At 61.2% G+C, this 21,143-nt stretch overlaps 1 protein-coding gene across 2 annotated transcripts; it reads left to right on the top strand.

Moving 5' to 3' along the window:
• Window positions 1–274: 274 nt before the first annotated feature.
• SAMD11 (sterile alpha motif domain containing 11) lies at window positions 275–20,728 on the top strand. Of its 2 annotated transcripts, XM_088022679.1 has the most exons (15): window positions 275–791; window positions 1,940–2,031; window positions 5,933–6,114; window positions 7,496–7,546; window positions 11,521–11,645; window positions 14,957–15,046; window positions 15,137–15,139; window positions 15,220–15,354; window positions 17,217–17,379; window positions 18,490–18,605; window positions 18,839–18,917; window positions 19,001–19,515; window positions 19,740–19,864; window positions 20,258–20,368; window positions 20,483–20,728. In XM_088022679.1, exons 1-15 carry the CDS (start codon window positions 275–277, stop codon window positions 20,726–20,728), a joined length of 2,550 nt encoding a protein of 849 aa, XP_087878805.1. The 2 variants fall into 2 exon arrangements, with proteins under 2 accessions (XP_087878805.1, XP_027964207.2); XM_028108406.2 differs by lacking the exon at window positions 15,137–15,139.
• Window positions 20,729–21,143: the final 415 nt, after the last annotated feature.

Here is a 21,143-nt window from a genome sequence, read left to right as displayed (position 1 = left end):
CCGGGGCTGCGGCGCTCGGCAGGTCGATAAGGGATCGATAGCAGCTCCCGCAGCACCATGTCTCGGGCAGCCAAGGCCCCGGCAGCCGGCCGAGAAGCGGTCCGTGGTGGCCCGGCGGGCGGCGCGGCTGCAGGTGCCGGGGCGCAGTAGCGGGTAGGGCGGGCGCGCGGCCGGGAGCCTCCTGGGCCCCCAGCCCTCGAGACCCAACTCCAGCCCAGGCCCGAACAAGTTGCGCCGGCGGCGGAGAGCCAGGCTACAAGGCCACCGGCCCGTCATGCCAGCGGTCAAGAAGGAGCTCCCAGGCCGCGAAGACCTGGCCCTGGCTCTGGCCACCTTCCATCCGACCCTGGCCGCACTACCACTGCCGCCGCTCCCAGGCTACCTGACACCACTGCCAGCTGCGGCCGCCCTGCCCCCGGCCGCCTCGCTACCCGCCGCGACTGCCGGCTACCAGGCGCTGTTGGCTCCACCACTCGGCTCCCCGCGCGCCTACCTGAGCCTGCACGAGGCCGCCCCGCACCTCCACCTGCCCCGGGACCCTCTGGCCCTCGAGCGCTTCTCAGCCACTGCGGCCGCAGCACCGGATTTCCAGCCGCTGCTGGACAACGGCGAGCCGTGCATCGAGGTGGAGTGCGGCGCCAACCGCGCGCTGCTCTACGTGCGCAAACTCTGCCAAGGCAGCAAGGGTCCGTCCATCCGCCACCGCGGGGAGTGGCTCACACCCAACGAGTTCCAGTTCGTCAGCGGCCGAGAGACGGCCAAGGACTGGAAGCGCAGCATCCGCCACAAAGGTGCGGCCGCGGTGGGGGCGCAGGCCGCTACGGTCCCTCCCCTCTGCTCCCCGAGGACCCCTGGGTCCGGACCCCCTCATTCTGCCACCTGGGAGACTCCATCTCCGCCCAGAGAGGGCGCTGCGACTCTGGGGCTGCCGCAGGGACACTCCCCCCCCCCCCCGCACCGCCCCCAGCACGGTCGCCTTGGTGGACCCGAGCAGAGCGCTCTCGGCCTCCACCGTCACCCCAGCTTCAGCCGCGGTGCTCTGGGCTCCCGGCTGCACACGAGCTGGCCCCTCCTGCCACTCGGAAGGTCTTTGCGGGATTCCTGGGCCATATGGCCCAGGGGAAGTTTAGGGGAACTCGGGAGACTGCGGAAGGCCGGCTGGGCGGGACACAACTTCCCTCCCGGGTCGGGGAGGCACCAGGTTCTAGCGGGAGTAGAGGGGCACACGGGCGGCCGGGGTGCGAGTGCGAGTTGCTGGAAGGAAAGAAGGTGTAGGGGTGTCGTAGGCAGGTGGGGGCCGCGGGGGCGCGCGTCGGGGCGGGGGCGCGCGCGGAGCTGGAACTGCGGCGGGGCTGGGAGCAGCCTGCTTGGAGCATTCAGGAGTCTGGCTCCGAGGGCGCGTTGTGAGGGCGCCCGAACAGGCAAGCGGGGGAAGCGCAGTGAGCGACAGGGGCGGGGGTGGAGGAATCTTTAGAAAGTTAGGGACCCAGTCGCGCTGGGCTTTGGGGCTCGCGGCTCCGCTGTGGTCGGCCTCTTCCCGCTGCGGGCTCAGGCACAGCCCCGGTCCCGGCGGCGCCGCTCACCCGCGCGCAGGCTCGACCTTCGTGAACCCTGTTCCCAGTTTCCCCAGACCGGCTTGGAGAGAGGGTAGAGAGCGGGAGGAGGGACGCAGGGGGCGGGGAGGAGGCCGCCCTTGGTCAGGGGAGGGCCCTTGCCGGGATCTTGAGTTTCTGAGCTCTGCAGATCTCCGCGGCGTCCGCGAGGGTGTGGTGGACGGCAGGGCCAGGTAGCGGGTTCGGAAGTTGGATGTTCATACACGTGCCAGGAGGGGGAACCGGCCTTGCAGCTTACTGCGCCCCGAAAGCGCGCCCGCGTGTGCCGGCTCTACCTGTGCCCCGTCCCTGCTCTCTCACCGGTCCTGCCTCGGCTCTCCTCACAGGAAAAAGTCTGAAGACGCTTATGTCCAAGGGGATTCTGCAGGTGCACCCTCCGATCTGCGACTGTCCGGGCTGTCGAATATCCTCCCCAGTGGTGAGATGTGGGAGAAAAGTTGGGGCTTTGGGTCTTCCTTCTCCCCTGTGGAGCTGTGCCTGTTTTCTGGGATCCAGAGTCCTAACCTCAACCCTGCCGGGGTGCAGGAGTGAGCCCCCCGGGGCAAATAGGGGAGACTTTGCTTTGGGTGGGAATCCTGGGGCAGCCCTCTCCTCTTTGGATGCAGGACCTGACCATTGTCTATCTGGGAGCCTCTCCTTGGGAGCCGTGGAGCTGCTGCTTCTCAGGTCTTGGGGACAGCCTGGGCTGTAAAGGTCTCCTCCCTGGACAGTGCCATCCACCTGTGGCCTGGGGACCCTGCCCTGTCACAGGTCTTGGGTGGGGGTGGGGGTGTCACTGTGTCAGCTGGCCTGGCTTGGGAGAGGGGCTGGTCCTAAGGTAACACTTGTTCTGGGATGTGACACTGTTGTCTGGCCTGGATGTACATCCTGGGGTGGTCACAGCTTGGATGTGAGTAACATGTGTCTCTGGTATGCCGAGAGCTACAACCCTGCTGGGCAAGGCCCTCAATGTCCAGGAGAGTCTCAGGATACAACCCAGTTGGGGGCAGAATCTGAGCAGTGTGGGCCTTTGGTGTCAAGAACTGGAGTTGGAGGCTGATGTAGGGCCCCCAACCCAGTGTAGATGTATATTGACCCCCTCTTTGGCCTAGGGGAGCAGCAGAGATTGGGGTGCTGGGCCTGCCTCTGAAGCACTGTCTTCCACATGATATGTCCTCCAGGCAGCAATAGTTGGAGGACTGATCTGAAGAAGAAATTGCATCTTGAGAGGAACCAATTTTGAGCTGCTAGGGGAGAGCCAATTAGGGCCCTGGCTCCTGGTGGTGGTTGGGATTGTGCTGCTATCCCTGGCATCGTCAACACCCTCACACAGGAAGGGGTGAGAGAGGACCCAAGACACCGCCTTCAGCTTCTTTACTTTGGACTGGAAGTAGGAAGGAGGAAGGGATGTTTTGGTTTCCTCGTGGACCCTGGAGGCGGGTAACCTGGGCAGGCTGGGAAGCCACAGACACACCTGTGAATACAGACACCAGATCAGACACACAAGTTGGACAGGGGAACGGGGATACAGCCATGCCTCTCCTGTGTACCTACCCCACACACCTGTCTGCCATGGGCTCGTCATCAGAGTGTGTGTGCACAGGCAGCCCACCTCTGACCCGCTACTACGGTACCTGCCTGGGGCAAGAAGCTGAGCTCCTGCTCCACTTAACGCACCTTTTCAGCCGCTAGTACAGAAGAGTCTTCTGGGCACCCTCAAGGCTAGCCTGGGGTTTCTGTTCGGGCTGGAGGGGCCCAGCCTATCTTAACCCACCCTTCCAGAGGTCTCTCACAGGAGTGTGGGGTACAGATGGCGTGAGCCCAGTATCAGTTTCCCCAGGACATTGCTTGGATTGGGGAGGGGTGGGGAGGTCTGGCAGGGATGAGGCCACAGCCTTGGACTGCCTACCTGTCTGGGGCTCCCGGGTCCCTGCCCTGCATGAGGGATGCTCAGGCCTGGGCCTGCCTCTCCTGAACCTGGTCCCTCCCAGGCCCAGGCCCGTACCCTTCCCTTAGGAAGGAGCCACACAGACCCCCTTGTCTTTCCACCCCCCACTTTTGCGACATAGAGATTGTCTTCCTCCATCCCCCACAGCCAGGCCCGAAGGTACGTACACACCTCGCAGTCACAGATACCCCAGGGGCACAATGTGGGTATGCAAGGGTGGTGCAGGGATCATGCAGCCATGCAAGATGGCTTTCCTGTACCCATCCTTGCGTTCTGAGGAGCCAATGGCTGACTAGCAGCAGAGGTTTGTCACAGAGTTTTAAAATCTGTGTGCTGCTGAGCAGGGGTGAGTGGCTGAGGTCTTGCGTGTGCATAGGAGGAAAGTATGCTCCCTGTCCTTGGTCGGGGTCAGGGCTGCCCATCCCGGTCCCTCGTCCTCAGCTCCCCTCCCACAGGAGCACCTCCAAGAGCCACCGCAGGCCAGCATAGCTCGTCTGGCCTCATCCCAAGTGGCAGTCTTACTGCTCTCATTTTCCTCTCCTCGTCCTACAGATGAGAAGCAGAGGGAAATGCACTTCCTTTTCTTCTTAAGAGAATAGTTTAATTAAAACAGAAAGACAGGAGAGGAGGTCCTGGTGCTTGGGCCACAGGCTAGAGAAGGGCAGACCTGAGTGGGACTTCCCAGCAGTGCACACTTCAGACAGGCCAGGGGTTGTTGAAAACACTCCCCTTGGAGCCCGCTAGCTGGCACAGAGGGGCACAGGGACCAGACAGGCCATCACACCTGCAGCCTCACCCACTCTCTGCTATTGCTGTTAGAGCACAGGGCCAAGGCCAGGGTCGCAGAAGGGGCCACAAAGCAGGCCATTTCATCTCTCAGGCCTACTCTCAGACTCCATCGCCCCACCCCACCCCACTCGGCCCCAGTGCTGTCTGGTGTATCTCACTGAGTATGTTGCAGAGAGGAATATAGAGGGTGTCCCAAGTGGATTCATAAGGACAAGTATGGGGGAGACTGTGGCTCGCAGGGGGGGACCTGGAGAGGGGGGTACTTTTGGTCCCCAGACCCAGTGAGGGGAGAAGACTAGGGCTCCCTGGCTCTTTTGGGGCCACTGCCCAAATCTGGAGCTGGGGTAGGCTGGGTCTGAAGGGAAGGACCCTTATTCTGGAGGGCAGGACGATGGTGGCTGCATAGCAGTCCTTTAGGTCCAGGATGACACGGGTCCAGGGTGAGGCGAGACCCTCCTCCACACTTTCCTCAAGCTTGTGGGTATGATGGCATTGTCCTTGCAACAGGAAAGAGGGTGTCCGAGGGTCCCCAGGTGACTGGAGAGATGAGAAAGAATTAGATAATCCCAAGGTCCCTGCCACCTCCCTGAAACAGCAACCCTTTATTAAATAAGAATAAGGTTCCTGCCCACCCGAAAATAATCTGTAACTTTTCTTCTTTCACTGGGGCAGCAGGACCTAAGGACACTGTAGGGAGCCGTGGTGTATAGTGACCTTGTATGGTGTGTGCATGTGCTCTGAGCACGAACAAGCTCAGCGTGGAGTACCCTCCATGTCTGTGCACAGGACATGCCTTCCTGCTCTGATCTCCCAGCACACAGCACACACATGAGCTCCACATACTCACAACATGGGTGTAGGGAGGGGAGAAGGAGGTGTTGTGGAAGAAAGAGAACCTCTGTTTCTGACCCACTCGGGGCCCATGGGACAAAGGGTCTAGGTTGGTAAGGGCTCCCCAGCAAGTGGTCTGTGAACCCCCGGCCTGCAGTTTGCAAGGGGGTTAGCAGGATCAGGCCCCAGACGCAGGCTCCAAACCACCCGGAACTGGACCCTGCATGGCACTAGCAGAAGGGAAGACAGGACTTGGCGTTGGTTGGGGGTTCACGCAGGAGCTATGTGGGATGGTCCCTCAGACACAAGCACAGAGGTAACTGAACGTTGAATACGGGGCAGAAGACATGCTGTGTTGTGCACACATGGCCCCTCGGGGCTCCCTGGGGCCGGGAAAGCTGGGGTCTGCCTCTAGGTGGGCATCCCCACACTCAGGCTGGAGTGCGGGGTCTGGACAAGGCAGTGTCACCAGGAGCCTGGCCAGGGCCTACAGCCCTTCACTCCACCCCCCTCCAGGGTGGCAGACCCAGGCCTCATATTTCTGCTCTTGTCTTCACCTCCAGCCACTGGGACCCATGTGGACCCTCGGGCCTGTCCTGCGGGCTAGAAGCCCTGTAGCGGGGCCAGTGATGGTGCCTATTTGATCTTAGCAGCTGCTCTGAGGGCTTCCATCACCTGCACGCTGCCGGAGGGTTGGGCCTGGAGTGCACACCTCCCAGGAGCCTGAGGGTCCTGGCTCGGCCTAACCTTCCTCTCTTCCCTCCCTGCCCAGAACCGGGGGCGGCTGGCTGACAAGAGGACAGTTGCCCTCCCCACTGCACGGGTCCTAAAGAAGGAGCTGACCCCCAGCTTCTCGCCCAGTGATGGTGACAGTGATGGGAGTGGCCCAGCCTGTGGGCGGCGACCAGGCTTGAAACAGGAGGACACCCCACATGTCCGTATCATGAAGAGAAGGTACTTTTCCTGGGGACCACGGTCAGGGGAGGCACACGGGCTCTGGTCGGGACATCAAGACTGGTGTCTCCAGGTAGCTGAAGGCCAGGCCAGGGTGAGGGCCGTCTGCCCTGGGAACAGGGCCCAGGTTTAGCTTGTCATGTCTTGGTATCTGCCGAAGCTGAAACAGCCTGAACCGCTGACGCCACAAGACCGTAATGAGAGCCTACCCTGCCCCCACTTGGAGGGAGGGGGTCGACGAGGTTCCGTGTGGGGAAGGAAGGGGGCTCTAGGAAGGGCCAGGGGCTCTGGGAGGAGGGCAGTCAGGGAGACCCAGGAAGGGAGGGCCTGATACCACAACAGCCAGGCAGAGAGAAAGGAGCTGAGCAGCCGCCTCCCCGGGAGCAGCCCTGAAACTCTCATGCTCATTCTCCTGGGCGGGCGGCAGCTTTCCTGGCTACCCACTGTCCCTTCCAGGCCTGGGGCCACTCTTCCTGGCTTCCCACCATCTCATCTCCTGGCAGAGACACCTTCCACTGTCCACTCACCTCCTCACACCTCCATCTGTCTGTCGTCTGTCCATTTGTGTCTGTCCATCCAGCACATGTTACTCACCCCAGAGTTTCTAGGCCTTTTCTCTTCCCACCTAGTCTTTCAACGTGTTCCAACTTCTCCTACCCTAAAATAACCCTCCCAAGCCCCAACACCCCCCTTCCCAGCCCTCATACCCACGCTTGCTAAGGTGACACACCCACACAGTCTTCCAACCGCCATCCCTCAGCCGGAGGGTCTTTCTGGGAACACTGCTGTGAGTGAGGGGACAGGCGCGGGGCAGAGCTCTTTCCTCACCTGACCTCTCGTTTTGGCATCCCTCCTACCTACAATGTGCAGTGGTCGCTTTCAGGAGGCAGACTGGTAGCAGCTGGGACCCAGGAAGCTGCACCCACCTGGGCTGACACTGGACCATTGGTGCCGGTAGTGGCCACGGGGCTTGCTCCCTGACCTGTTCCAGCCTGGCTGGAGCAGCTCTAGCAACTAGGAGTTTGGTTCAGTTGCACGGCTGTTGGGCAGAAGAGGCTGTAGCTCCCCCACCCTAGCACAATGTGGCAGCTCTTCTGGGTTCACTGCAATAAGAAGGAGAGGTGTGGCAGCCTCAATTCTGTCCTTCCCGATTCCTTTGTCTGGTGAGACCAGGACTTGGCTCCTGCCCCACGGTTCTATCCTGGTGGCAGCCACTGGCTGGTTGAGCTGGTACCAGATAGCACTGGAGACAAATCTGAGCCAACCCAGTTCCCTTGGGGCCAGCGCTCTGGGGCAGATGAGGGCTATGCCATACACACACCCTGCTGTTCAGGTACCAGATCTTGGAGGCCACTTTGACCCTCCGCTTCTTTCCTTGCAGAGTCCACACCCACTGGGACGTGAACATCTCCTTCCGAGAGACGTCCTGCAGGTAGGGTCCGGGCTTATCCCCACACACCGTGCGTGGGCAGGATGGAGCCCTGTTGCTCCATTTCCCCCGGGTCTGCTTCTAAATCTTTCCAGCCTCCCTCCTTTCCTCCCCTCCCTCTTCTGTGGTCTGTCTGTCGGTCAGTTTGTGCCCAGGTCCTGACAGCAGCACAGGTGTGGGTTCTGGGCAGCCTAACCCTCCCACATGGGACTGGCCATTTGAGTCGATCTGCCCAAAGATGAGGCCACGACCTCTCCCTCCCACCCTCCCGAAGACCCACCTGCAGATGAGAATGGTGATGTATGCGTGGGGTCTCAGGGTGCAGAGGCGTTCACTAGGGAAAGAGGATGTCTGCAAGAACAAGGGAAGGGGGTGTGGGGGTGTGGGGGCTGGCAGGTCTGGTCCAACTGAATGCTAAAGGACTCTGGGTGCTGAGCCTGTAGGACACGGTGCTCCAGGCAGTGAGGAGCCACCCGAAGTTCTTGAGCAGAGGGGTGACAGAGTGTGTGTTTTGATGGGGTCCTTCTGGAGGCCAGAAGGTTTGGAGGTTGGAGGTTGGAGGTTTGCTCCAGTCCGCAGTGGTTCAGGCTGTGGACGCATGATGGAAGGCAGGGGGGTGGCGGACCCAAGACATAGCAAGGAGATAAAAATGAGGGGACCTGATGAGGAAGTTGGGAGGGCCCTGGGGAGACCCAAGTTCTAGATTCCAGATGAGCAAAGGATGCTCAGGCTGTGCATGGAGCCCAGGCTGTGGCTTCCGGTCAGTGGGGTCAAGTCTTACCACAGGGCTTCCAGCACAGCCCCGCTTCCTCAGCCAAAGCTGAGGGGCCAGCCCCCCAAGGGGGGAGCTTGTCTTCCCCACTCCCAGCCTGGCTCTGTGCCATATGTGTTATTATTTACATCTCTGAAAATATCTGGGTCCTAGAGCCGAATTACAGTGAAAACATCTTTAAACTTATTTCTACCTCATTTTGAAGTTGCCTGCTCAACTGATCATTTTTATGAGCCGTTATGAACATTGATGACATTTTATGAGCCTTTTGCTTGGGAAGCTACAGGACGCATTTGTCAGTGAAGCTTATAGCGAACCCAAGGGAGGTTCCTCCTGGAATGACTCCTCCTGCCTCCGGTAGCCCTTGCCTCGCCCACCCCTGGCCTTGTAAAGTGAGAGAAGGTCCCAGGTGTCCAGACGGAGGGAGACCCCAGTAAGGGGCCAAGTCCAAGTGCATGTGGGCTCCTTCGGTCCTGCACCGGCCCTAGGGGTGTCTGGGATGACTTTCTGGATTTTACCAGAGAGGAGACTGCCGTTTGGGGGCAGGGGTGTAGCATAGCCAAGAGGACTTACAGCCTATCTGCCCCCCACCTGCTGATGCGGCGCCTTGGCATCAGGGCCAGGAGGCTGCAGCAGGCAGACAGCCTGGCTTGTCTCTTTCTGGATCCTTTGGGCCCTGTCCCTCCTGCATCTCTAGTCCCCTGTCTGTTCTTTAGCCATTTATCTCTGTTATTCCCACCCTTTCTGTCGCTGTGTCCATCCATTCAGTAGTGCCTGTCTGTCCATCTGTCAGCATCTCTCACTTTCTGTTTGTCCCTCTTCCTCCATCCATTGGCCTTCACCTGTCTGTCCCTCCATCTGTCCATGAGTTCCATCCATTGGCCCACTTGCCTGCTTGGAGCTCCTGCTTCAGCACCCATGCACCCCAGGCAGCTGGCTGGAGATGTGGTCCCTGCCCTCCTGGGGCCCCTGAGCTGGCCAGGATATGGGCAAACACTGGACAGTATGAGAGTCGGCTGAGGGAGCTCGGAGGAGCCCAGGGTGCCCCTCAGGGAGAGTTGGGGTCGGAGGGGCCAGACCCTTCTCCCTCAACCTCCGAGCACACACCCTCCTCCCTGCAGCCCCTTCTGTCACTCAAGCTCTCCTCCTCACCTCCTGATACACAGCCCCACCCCATGGTGCTACAGAGAGCCTCCCAAGAACCCTCGTGGGCTTGGTCCCTCATGCACAGCACGGTGCAGACCCTGTTTTCAGGGCTGTGAGAACCTCATACTTGGGATGCCAAATGCAGAGTTTATGCGTTTTCAGCCTGGTGTTTCTTTGTAGTTTTTTATGTAAAACCTGGCATAATTTGTTCAGTGAGTGACCAGAACATGTTTTCCAGAGCCAGGCCAGGCTGTCTTGGGGCCTGTGGGGTGAACCCCCCAGGCAGAGAGCAGAGCAAGGGTGTGGTGGGCAGTGGTGACCTGATTCCCACCAGGCCTCAGCTCCGTGGTGCCACAGCACAACCTGAGTGCCTGAATGACTGACCGCTGAGTGAAAGAGCTGATGGCCATGGTGGTGGTGGTGAGCCGGGGGGTATAGTCCCAGGTCCCTGTGTGGGTGCTGGTCTAAGGGTTCATGGGGAACAAACTGATGAGGCCTTTCCTCACCTACTCAGTTTCCGGGGTGATCCACTTCCTGTAGGAGTCCTGGGGACACCAGAATTGGATCCCCTCAGGGGAGAACTCAGAGGCAGCCTCTAGCCAGCCCCCATCCCCTCCCTAGTGCTGAGGACAGCACTTCTCTCCTCAACACCCTCGCATTGATGAGGATGATAGAGGGATGAGAATGGCTGCCAATTAATCCCATAAAGTACTTACTCCCACCCCACCTCCCCTCCTCTTTGCATGGGGGGGCACCTTCTCTCCTCCTGGGAGAGGGGGTGGGGGTGGGGAGAGAACCCGCATCTGGGTCTCCCAGAAGGCTCTAGATCCCAGCCCTGGAGTCTTTGGGGCTGAAACTGATCTGCTTAGGGGCCAGCCTGGATTAGCCTGCTCCAGCCGCCCAGGCCAGGGGGGCTGGGGGCTATTTAATGAGGTTTAGGGTCGGTTCCCAGGTCACTCCGTGGAGGCCCCCTTGCAGCGGCCCAGCTGGGAGGCTGCTCTATTACAGGTGGGCCAGGGAGCAAGGGTATTGGGGAGGGTGGGGTGCCCAGGGCCCTCCCTGCTCCTCTCTTCTGTCTTGACTTCCTGCTGCTCCAGGCGGCATCTGTAAGGTGGCAGGTGACTCTTCTCTATGCTAAGAACACCAGGAGCAGCTGGGGGGCCGTTCACACACGGTCACACTGACATTTTCTCACTCCACCCTTTCTCTGGCACTCTGGTGTAGGGTTGAGCTGCATTAGCAGAAAGAGAAATAAGGGAACAAAAGAGTTAAAGACATGTTTTTTCCAGGCCCACACATGCCTGGCGGCTGAGGTTCTTAGCTGGGGGCCTGGGGAGAGCAGAGTGTCATGAGCACACGGTGGGGCGGGGGGGACCAGACCCCCATTCATGTTGTGTGTCTGCGCGCCTGTGTGCGTGTGTAGATGCGTGTTCTTCCCAGTCCTTTTGAGAGCGTACATGTGTGCCTGTGTGTGCACACATCTCAAGCTACAGGACTTCGGTCTGAACCTTGGTTTCCTTATTTGAAGAAATTGAGAGTCTGTGCGTGGTTGCAAGCTTTAGCTGAAAGAGTGCATGCGATTTTCTTAATGAAGCAGCTAACATAGGAGTAAGCGCTAGATGCATGTGCGACAGTGTGAGTCCTCTCTGGTCACTGTTCCTCATGAGCAGACACCCCCTTGTCAGGCGATTGCTCTGGTCACTATGGGGAGAGCATGGCAAGACTGAGCTGGGTTCCCGTGCCCTGCACACACCCTCCCTGGGAGCTGCGGTGGGGCCTGAGTGTAAGGCCCCATGCCAGGCAGAAGCCTGGCAGGTCCTAGTGGTCCTGGGTGAGACCTAGGTAGGTCATACCCACTAGATGTTTCCCCTGGGCCCTGCTATGGGGATGCCTGCATATGTGCTGTCACAGACCACACACAGAGGGGGGCAGGAGGCATGGCACACTTGCTGTCTGGCACTACGCATGCCCACACTCGAGCTTAGTCGGGTACTTGCTGTGCCCAGGGCTGGGCACACAGCCTTTGGGGGTCTCACCTTCATTGTCTTGCTTGCTGCAGCCAGGACAGTGACCTGCCCACCCTCATATCCAGTGTCCATCGAAGCCGCCACCTCGTTATGCCAGAGCATCAGAGCCGCTGTGAATTCCAGAGAGGTGGTGTGGAGATAGGCCTGGGAGCCTCAGGTGAGGAGCTGGGGGGAGAGAACACGGCTGCCAGGGCCACTGCAGCTCAGCCTGAGGACAGCCTGCCCTGCCACCACCACCGCCCCTCCCCCCCCCCCCCCCCCCCCGCCCCACCGCCGGCGTCTCTGCTCAGCAGCTCTGGATGCCGCCACCTCCAGCAGCCTTGGCTGGCAGCCAGGGAGGCCAGCGGAGGCGGGAGGTGGCAAGGCTGGCTGTCCCCTGGGGCTCCATGTGATGGTAATTGTGTTAATCCCGGCCAGCCAGGGAGACGGGAGGCAGAGGCAGCGGCTCCACCATGGCTGCTTCTGGGGTGGGCTTGGAGCGGTCAAGGCCACTGCCACCCCCTTCCCATAGGAGCAGAAGCAAGGAGGACAGTCAGGGACGGGCAGGCCTCACGCAGGCTCAGAAATGCACATCCTGAATGGCTCACTTGAGGGCAGGGACACGTTCTGCATGCATGAGAGTGCCCATCAACCCCATGGAGCACAGGCTCCTGGAGGAAAGGGGTCCATTGCCTAAGAGATGGGGGGCTGGAGCCTGGACCTCTGCGGGGGTGGGGCAGGAGAGTGCTGGCCCAGTAGCTCCTGAGGTCATCTCAGAGCAACAGCTCCTGGAGGTAGCAGGAGCTCAGGAGGAGGGGGCCGCTGGGGGACCCAGGCCCTCCCCCCGAGGAACAGGCCAGAGGGGACTTCGCCATGAGGCTTTGCTGCAGAGAATGGGGCATGACTGAGCTTTGACTGAAAGAAGAGAGGTCAAACGACCTGGCAGGGGCCCCTTGCAGTCCAATGGACCCAGGGCAGGGAAGTTTCCAGCAGTGGCTACAGCTCTCAGAAAAGCTGGCCGGGAGATGGTCATCTCCACTAGTGCCCCCAGGCGTGCCTGTGCCTGGGAAGGCCTTTGTGGGGTGGGTGTGAGGGGGCTGCTTCTGGAGCCTTGTTGGAGGCTGCTGAGCAGGCAGCTGATAAAATCTAATTGCTCCATCGATCGGGCGGAGCCACAGGAGACCCACAGTGATTGAGATATTCTGAGCCAGCAGGCCCTCCCCCTGCTGCCCGCACACATGGAGACCTCACAGTACACGGGCACGAGTGTGCATGTGTGAAAGCAGGCATGTGCGCCCCGCTCCCTACTAGGGTTGTGTGCTTCGGGCCTTGGCACGGCCCAGGCACCCAGCTCACACTCTGCGTCTGGGTGTCACCATGCCACACACCTGTGTGCTCACTCTCACTTTATGCTGAGGTGCAGGGCGGGCGTGCAGGCACGCCAGGGGTCACAGGTACTCTGCATGAACTGTCACGTGTGTGCACTATGTCCAGGTTTTGTGGGAGTTTGCTCTCTCCTTGGGGCTGTTGTCCCCCATTGGCTTCCACTTGCTCCTGTCGGCCCTTGGGTGGGGACATTTGCCTGCCATCACCTTCTCTTGCTTCCCCAGGAGCCACGGGTCAGTCCTATTCCCACAGGAATGGATCCTGGACAGGAAGGGCCATGGAGGACTGTGAGGGACACAACCTGGGTCCATGCCGGTGTCTTAGGGCCGTGTGTATGTGTCTATGAGTGATCATGGCCCTTATCAGGGACTAGTGAACGCCCAGATCGCCATGGCAACACCTTACTGCCGCCAGTGGGCTGGGTCTCACTGTGGGCCCTCCTTCTACCTCCAGAAGCACCCCCCCCCCCCCCCGTAAGAAGGGGAGGGGGAGTTTCCACTGTGGAAAATGGGAATGGGACTCAGGGAAGTGGGAGTGCTGGGTTATTTCCTAAACCTAAAAGGGGTGTGTGCAGCATGGGGCATGGGCAGCAGGTGTGGACCCAGCCCAAATCCACCTCCAGGGCTGGCACAGCTGGATGTCGTGGCTCTCCTACCAGCTGGGCCCTGATGCCCCAAAGGTGTTGGGAACCAGCTTTGGCTTCCTCAAGGAGCCCTCATGCTGGTTGTGCCCCTCTCTGTCCTGCCAGGTCACTGAGGTAGGGACCCTTCAGCCAAGCAGTAAGGACCTCGTCCCTCCCGGGGCAAGGCCTAGGGTTGGGCTGCCGAGGTGGCAGCGAGGTGGCTGAGATCAATAACTTATTAGCACCATTCTGTCAGCTGTAAAGTGGAGATTGATCGGCCTCTTGCTGCTGCTGCACTTCCCCGGCCTGATAAAAATGACAGATTAAGGGAATAAGAGAAAGGAATTAGGCTCTGGGAATTAGGCTTCTGGGAAGCCTGCCTTGCTGAGGTGTCATGGCAGGCCTGGTTCACAGAGGGGGTAGCCCTCACCCCACCCACCCAGGCAGCCTCCTCAGGGTGGAGAGGGGGCCAGAACATGGGCTCTGGCCTGGAGGCCAGCACTGTGGTGGGCCCGGGAGAACAGGACATCTGCTGAGCTGTTCATCAGACATCCCATCCCAGGCCTTGAGCTCAGGAAGGAAGGATCAGGGGCTGGGGTGGAGAGGGGCTGATTTGGGGAGACAGATGAGTATAATTTGGATGTAGGACCCGAGAGAGGTCTTCAGAGAGGGGTGGGGCTGTGCCCCTCACACACACACACACACACACACACACACACACACACACACACACACACACACACACACACACACACACACACTATGGCCAGGCTGTGTACAGCAGACGAAACTGTTCAGGGGAGCCCTCAAGAGCTCAGAGCCCAGAGGGCAGGTGGGCAGTTGTGTGACAGGCAAGGCCGGGGTGCTGGCTCAGGCCTTCTAAGGGCAGTGAGGAGTGTGGCCTAGGTGGAGGTCCCCAGGAGTGGATGTGGCAGGTGTGCCTGACCTTGAGGGCTTCAAGGTGTCCTTGGGGGCCTGCTGCCTAGCGATTTCCCTGAGTGGATAGAGCCTAGGGTCCTCACCCCTGGGAGGGAAGGTAACTTCCAGGCTAAACCAAAGCCTTCAGTTTCTCTTCAGCAGAATGATCAGGAGGGCCCGTTAATTTCACAGCAGACCAGTCTGGCTGGATAGGGGCAGCAGGGTGCCTGTGGAGTCCTGAGTTGCCACCTGAGACTGCTACCACAAATCTCCCATGACCTACACACATACCCCAAAGTCCAGGATCAGAACTGTCCCTTGACCTATCCAAACCCTGGCAAGATATCCTCTGGCTGAAGGCCTGGGACCCTAGACTGGAAAAGGCTTTGACTTGGTCAGGACCCAAGGGCACCTGAGCAATGATGGATTAGGTTCTGGGCTGAGCAGGGCCTGGCTAGGATGGAAGCCTGGGCTGGGTCCCTCTCTGCCCCTGGCCCTCCCAGCCTCCATCCCCTCCAAGCCCGGAGATGCATGATGAGGCTCACTTTACCCTCCCCCAACAGGTGACCTGTTGGGCAAGAGGCTAGGCCGCTCCCCCCACATCAGCAGTGACTGCCCATTGGAGAAAAAGGCACGAAGCAAGTCACCCCAAGGTGGGAGCTCAACTTGGAGGTGGAGGGACAAGCCACAGAGGAGGGAGGGGGATCACTCAGACCCCATGCAGGGCAGAACCAGCCCAGCAGCAGGTTCTAAGAGGGGAGGTCCTGCCTCTCCTGTGGCAGCATCTGAAGGAGAATCCCCTTACTTTATGCTCACCCCAACACAGAGACTCTGTTGCTGCCAGAACTAGGGCCCAGCATGGCCCCTGAGGATCACTACCGCCGGCTTGTATCTGCCCTGAGTGAGGCCAGCACCTTTGAGGACCCCCAGCGTCTCTACCACCTGGGCCTCCCCAGCCACGGTATGTGCCCCCACCCTATGGCACCATCCCTTACCAAGTGTCTACCCGTGTGTGCTGGGCTCTTGCTGTCCCTGGAGACCTCTGCCCACCCTGGAAAGAGGCTCTGGATCTTTGGCCAAGACTGGGTTTGGATGCGGATCTGTAGCCCCTTGTGGGGGGCACTGAGGGGTGACTCTCCTCCCCCCTCTGCCCAGGCACCCACTTGTTTGGGTAGATCCGGGGTTCCCCCACAGGCATATCTCGACAGTCCACCCCCCCCATCTCCCACAGACTCTCCAGCAGGGCCACCCCTCACTTGTGACCTGCAATCACTGTCATTTCACAGATGAGGAAACAGTCTGGGGTGAGCCCCAGTGAGAGTGGAAGGTGGGGACCGAGCCAGGCCCACCCACCCCTCTCCAGTACACGCAGCGTCTCATTGTCCGCTGATCTGTAGTCCTGTAAGCTGCCATCAGGGTGGTGTGTGGGACTGTGCCGACACCTCACCTGGAGTCAGCTCTACGTTGGAGGGCCAAGAGGAGGGGAGCGGTCGGGCCAGAACATCCAGAAGGGAGGGTGGGTAGCAGTTAGGATGTGGCCACCAGGACCTACCTCAGGGGTGCTCAGAAGCCCCCGCTGGAGGCACAGTCCCTGCCCCACCCAGCTCCCCACCCTGTGCTCTGTCCATCTGTCCTTCCTGCCTCTCACGGACACACCTCACCGACCCACCATCTGGCACCCTGACCAGCTGCACCCTAGCCTGGCAGACCCCAGCATGCGGTGCTGCCCCTAGCTTGGCTTTTCAGGCTGGAGGTGCGTGAGGAGTGCTGGGAAAGGGGGCAGGATTTCTTCTCCTTACACAAGGCACTGTCCCCCAGGGCAGTCAGGCACCGAGAGCCTGAATAATTCACCAAATGTTAATAATTTAAAAATCTTCCTTTTTAATTGCTTTCCCTGCCCTGCCTGGGGCCTGCTCCGCTGGCCTGCGCCAGGGAGGGGGCGCCGGCCACCGGGGAGCAGCGCCGGGAGCCGGGCTGTCAATCATGGCCCTGCGCCGCCGCCCCCGCCACGGAGCCGACTGTAAATAACCGAGGCCGCCGGGCGGGCGCGGGGGCGAGGGGCCCCGCTGGGATCGATGCAGGCGGCCGCGCCGGCTGGGCTCTGCGGGCTGGCACCCGGCCCGGGCAGGGTCCACCTCCGCTTTTCGGGTAATTAATTTATAAACAGGAGGCGGTGGCGGCGGAGCCTACACAAATGGGGGGCTGCGGGGGTGGGGGACCCAGAGGCCCGGCCCCAGGCAGGATGGGGACTCGGATGGGGAGCAGAGTGATAGGCGCCTTGAGCGTGCACTGCGTGTTCCCTAGAAGGGGGTCACCTGGGCATTGTCAGTACAGGGTTGGAAACCCATTCCCACTCCTCCAGGAGCAGGCCTGCGCCCTCACTCTTGGGTCTTTGCATAACCCCATCTGCAGCCCTGCTCTCCAGAACCTCTGAACTCCTTTCAACATCAACATTTGCACCACAGAATCCCCTGCCTTCAGAGCCTTTCCCTCCCTCCCCACTGCGTTTGAGTTACTGAAATCCCCATACCCTTTCAAATGCTTACCGGCCCCTCTCCCAATACAGGTGGGTGCCTCCCAACCCCCATTCCTAACACCATATAAAGCTAGCTGCACTGTAATGATTTGAGTCTCCCCTGTCCTGTGGCCTTCTGTTCATTTTTCTGTCCCCATGACCAACCAGCAAGGTCACTGTAAGGATGTGCTCTCATTGGCTTCTGGTCTCCTTGGTGTCCTTCACTCAGCAGGGTTGGGGTAGTGAGAGACCTGGGGTAGCCTGGCCTCTGGTCACTACTGACCAACCCCCCCCCCCCCAACTCCCAGATCTCCTGAGGGTCCGGCAGGAGGTGGCGGCAGCAGCTGTGAGGAGCCCCAGTGGCCTGGAAGTCCACCTGCCTTCATCCACGGCAGGTCAGCGTCGAAAGCAGGGCCTGGCTCAGCACCGAGAGGGCACCATGCCAGCTGGCACCCCATCCTTCTCAGAGAGGTACTGGGGTGCCCACATCAGAGAGGCCCCCATCTTCTCTATGCTCATTTCTTGGATACAAAGCTGGGGTGGGCCTATCAGAAACCTAGTACCTGGTTTCTGCAGGTCCCGTCCACAGCCTGCATCTCCTTACCTTGCCACCTGCCTTCAGTGTGCACACTCTTTGCCCCCTTCGCAGCCACACGCTGCCGTGTCGGTACAGAGTGTGCCAGGCATTGTGCTGGCCCTAGGTTCATGGTCTGCAGAAAGGTCCTGACACCCGCTGAGCTGGTCAGAGGCCCAGAACACTCCTGGAGTAGAATGTGTGGGGGTGACCACCCCTCTGGGCAGGGTGTTAAGGGTGACTGCCGTTTCTGTTGAGCGACTGTGGGACTCGCTGAATCCAGGTGCCCCAGAGACAGCTGAGGGCTTTGCTCCCCCAACAGGTAGGTGAGGGGCTGGAGGCAGATTGGGGGAGTCTGTGGCGAGGGGGGTGTGGAGGGGGGCAGAAGGCAGAAGAGGGGAGCAGTGCGAGGTCTGGAAACCCTGACACACACACACACACACACCCCACCCCCCACCCCCCACCAGCACCCTGCCCTCGCTACGCCCGCGCCCCACTGGTCCACCGGCAGAGGCCAAGGGGTGAGCGAGCTAGGCGGGCTGTAAGGGGCCGGGCGCCAGAGTACGTCCCCCCGCCCCCAACAACGCCGCGCCTCCCGCCCTCCTCCCCCGAGCGCTATTTGCAGCTGCCTCCCCCGCCTCCAGGATTGCAGCTAATTGCGCCCCCCATCCCCCAGCCGCACAGGGTCCACCGCAGGCGGGGAGGCGGGGGCCGGGCGCGCCCCGTGCGGTAATTACCGCTGCAGTCGCCGCCGCCCGCCGGGTCAGCGCCTCCGCGCCGCCGCCGAGATTAATTGGCGCCGCCAGCCGGGGGCGGGGGCGGCGCACGACCCGGAGTCGTAACGAGCAGCCGCATCGACCGCCCGCGGGGCCGGCAATTAGTAGAGGCGGCGGCCGGAGGGAAGGGGGTGAGGGTGGGGGCGCGGGGTAGTTACGGGAAAGGAGGGGGCGCGCGGGGACTAGGCCGGGGCCTGCGGCGCGGACTGCTAACGGCCCTGTCGTTCACAGGGAGCTGTCGCAGCCGCCCCCCTTGCTGTCACCCCAGAATGCCCCGCACATCGCCCTGGGCCCTCACCTCAGGCCCCCCTTTTTGGGGGTGCCCTCGGCTCTTTGCCAGACCCCAGGTGAGGAGTGGGCGGGGTGTGCGAGCTCTTTGTGTCCTAAGGGGCTGTGAGTGAGCACGCCGCGAGGCCGTCGGTGTGGGCGCAAATGGGTTTGCCGGTGACGGACCCCGTGTCCCCGAGTGTGCCCCGACTACCCATCCCGGCCCCGTCGAAGCCAAGGACAGACCAGGTGGGCTTGGGTGGCCCTAGACCACTCGGCCACCTGGCCTCGTGGTCTGTCCCCTTCCCACCAGGTTACGGGTTCCTGCCCCCTGCCCAGGCGGAGATGCTGGCCAGGCAGCAGGAGCTCCTGCGGAAGCAGAACCTGGCCCGGTAAGTGCGATGGCGACCGGTGAGGACCAGGTGGCACTGTCGAGCTACATGACCCACCCTACCGTCTGCTTTTCCCGGTCCAGGCTGGAGATGTCTGCAGAGCTGCTGCGTCAGAAGGAGCTGGAGAGCGCGCACCGGCCTCAGCTGCTGGCGCCCGAAGCCGCCCTGCGCCCGTCGGAGGGCGCCGAAGAGTTGCAGCGGCGCGGGGCCATGCTGGTGCTGAGACACAGCTCCGCGCCGCTGCTGGCCCTGCCCCCCCAGGGACCCCCAGGCCCCGGCCCCCCCACCCCTCCCCGGGAGCCTGTCCGCCGAGCCCTTCGGAAGGGGGGCCCCAGCCCTGCCTCAGCCCACTCCAGTGAGTCCAAGGAGACCACAGGGGCTGGGTTCTGGGCACAAGATGGCTCTGAGGATGAACCCCCCAAGGATTCAGAAGGCGAGGACCCTGAGATGGTGGCTGCTGGGGGCCAGGGCCCCAACTTGGGCCAAGCCCCAACTGGAGGGGCCAGCCCTGAGGGGAAGGGGCTTCTCTCAGGGTCCATGCTGCCCCCTCCACTGCCCCTGGGCTTACCCTACGCCGTCAGCCCCTACTTCCACACAGGTGGGCATCCCCCCTCCATGCTTTAGAGCCCTCCATGGGGTGGAAGGAAACCCAGTCCCCACCACCACCCTGGGTCTTAGGGAGGGGGTCCATGGGGAGAAAAAAAAATCCCTTTTAGTCATCAATCCATCTCCTCTGAACAATTGGGGCCAGTTCAACAGACATGGGTGGGAGAATAGGAAAGCGCTGGCCATAGTCCTAGTAACCCCACCCCCCTAACCCAGGCACCATGGGGGGGCTCTTCATGGATGGGGAGGCGGCCACAGCCCCCGAGGACCTCAGCAAGTGGACAGTGGACGATGTCTGCAGCTTTGTGGGGGGCCTGTCCGGCTGCGGAGAATATGCACCGGTGAGGGGGCGGGGTGGTCACACACCTTCCTGAGATGGTTCTGAGTTCATTCCCCAGTGCCTCTTCCCACCCCAAACCTCCCCTCCTCACTAACAGTGTGTGGGGAGGGAGAAGGGTGCTGTTGCATGCCCACCCCCACCCCGTCCCCGGGGCCCTTGGCCATGTCAGCGCTTCTGCCTCCAACACAGGCATATGCTCGACACAAAGATCTTCCTTTCGTTTCCAAATTTTTCCAGCAAACTATACCAACAGCTTCTCTGAGCCCTGCTCTCTCTGGAAAGCCACGAGGCAGCCCCAGGCACTCAGCCCTTGGGGGGCTGGAGGGACCCAGCAGGGTGGGCAGGCACTGGTCCCAGCACTCAGGCCCTGACATCCGCCCCGCCCCCCCCCCAGGTATTCAGAGAACAGGGGATCGATGGGGAGACCTTGCCCCTGCTGACCGAGGAGCACCTCCTGACCACCATGGGGCTGAAGCTAGGGCCTGCTCTCAAGATCCGGGCCCAGGTGAGTGCCAGCTGGGGGCAGGAGTCCCCGGACGACGGCAGGTCAGCACTGAGGCTCTTTGTGGCTGTAAGCCGACGGTGCAGCAGCCCCCCAGCCGGGCCCATCTCTCCACAGGTGGCCAAGCGCCTAGGCCGAGTCTTCTACATGGCCAGCTTCCCTGTGGCTCTGCCGCTGCAGCCACCAACGCTGCGGGCCCCAGAGCGGGAGCTCACCTCTGGGGAGCAGCCCCTGTCCCCAACCACGGCCCCCTCCCCCTATGGGGGGGGGCACCCCCATGCTGGCCGAGCCTCGCCCAAGCAAGAGAATGGAACTGTGGCTCTGCTCCCAGGCCCTGCAGAACCCCCCCAGCCTCCGTGCTGAACTGGTGGGTGCGCCACCCTGACCCCTACGTCCTCCAGTGCCAGCAGCTGACGGTGCTGACCCACCCCACAGCTTACTTGCGTTTTGGATTTGGATGCAAAAACGCAAAGAATTTTTAAAAGGAAAATGTGACGTAAGAGGAAAAGCGTTTTCAGAACTTTCTGGGGGTGGCAGTACAGACAGGTGCACACAGCCTGGGGACCCAAACCTGAACCCAGGCACGGGGACCCTGCATCCTGAGAACCTGCAGACAAGCCACAGAATGACAGAGGAGGCACGTCATGCCACACTGGCCACGGCCGTGCCTGCTAGCCCTGTCTGGGACTGGGACTGCTCCTTGAGAGGCTTTCCACATCCTGCCGTCGGGGGAAAGAGGTCGGGGCAGAGTCCCACTCCAGACCAGCTTCTCTCACAG

Source organism: Eumetopias jubatus, unplaced genomic scaffold (assembly GCF_037043125.1).
Source record: "Eumetopias jubatus isolate StellerSeaLion01/CBP00866 unplaced genomic scaffold, mEumJub1_p1.0 scaffold_4, whole genome shotgun sequence".
Classification (NCBI taxonomy): Eukaryota; Metazoa; Chordata; class Mammalia; order Carnivora; family Otariidae; genus Eumetopias; species Eumetopias jubatus.
Note: the sequence above shows the minus strand (reverse complement) of the source record. Positions and strands in the feature narration are given on the sequence as shown.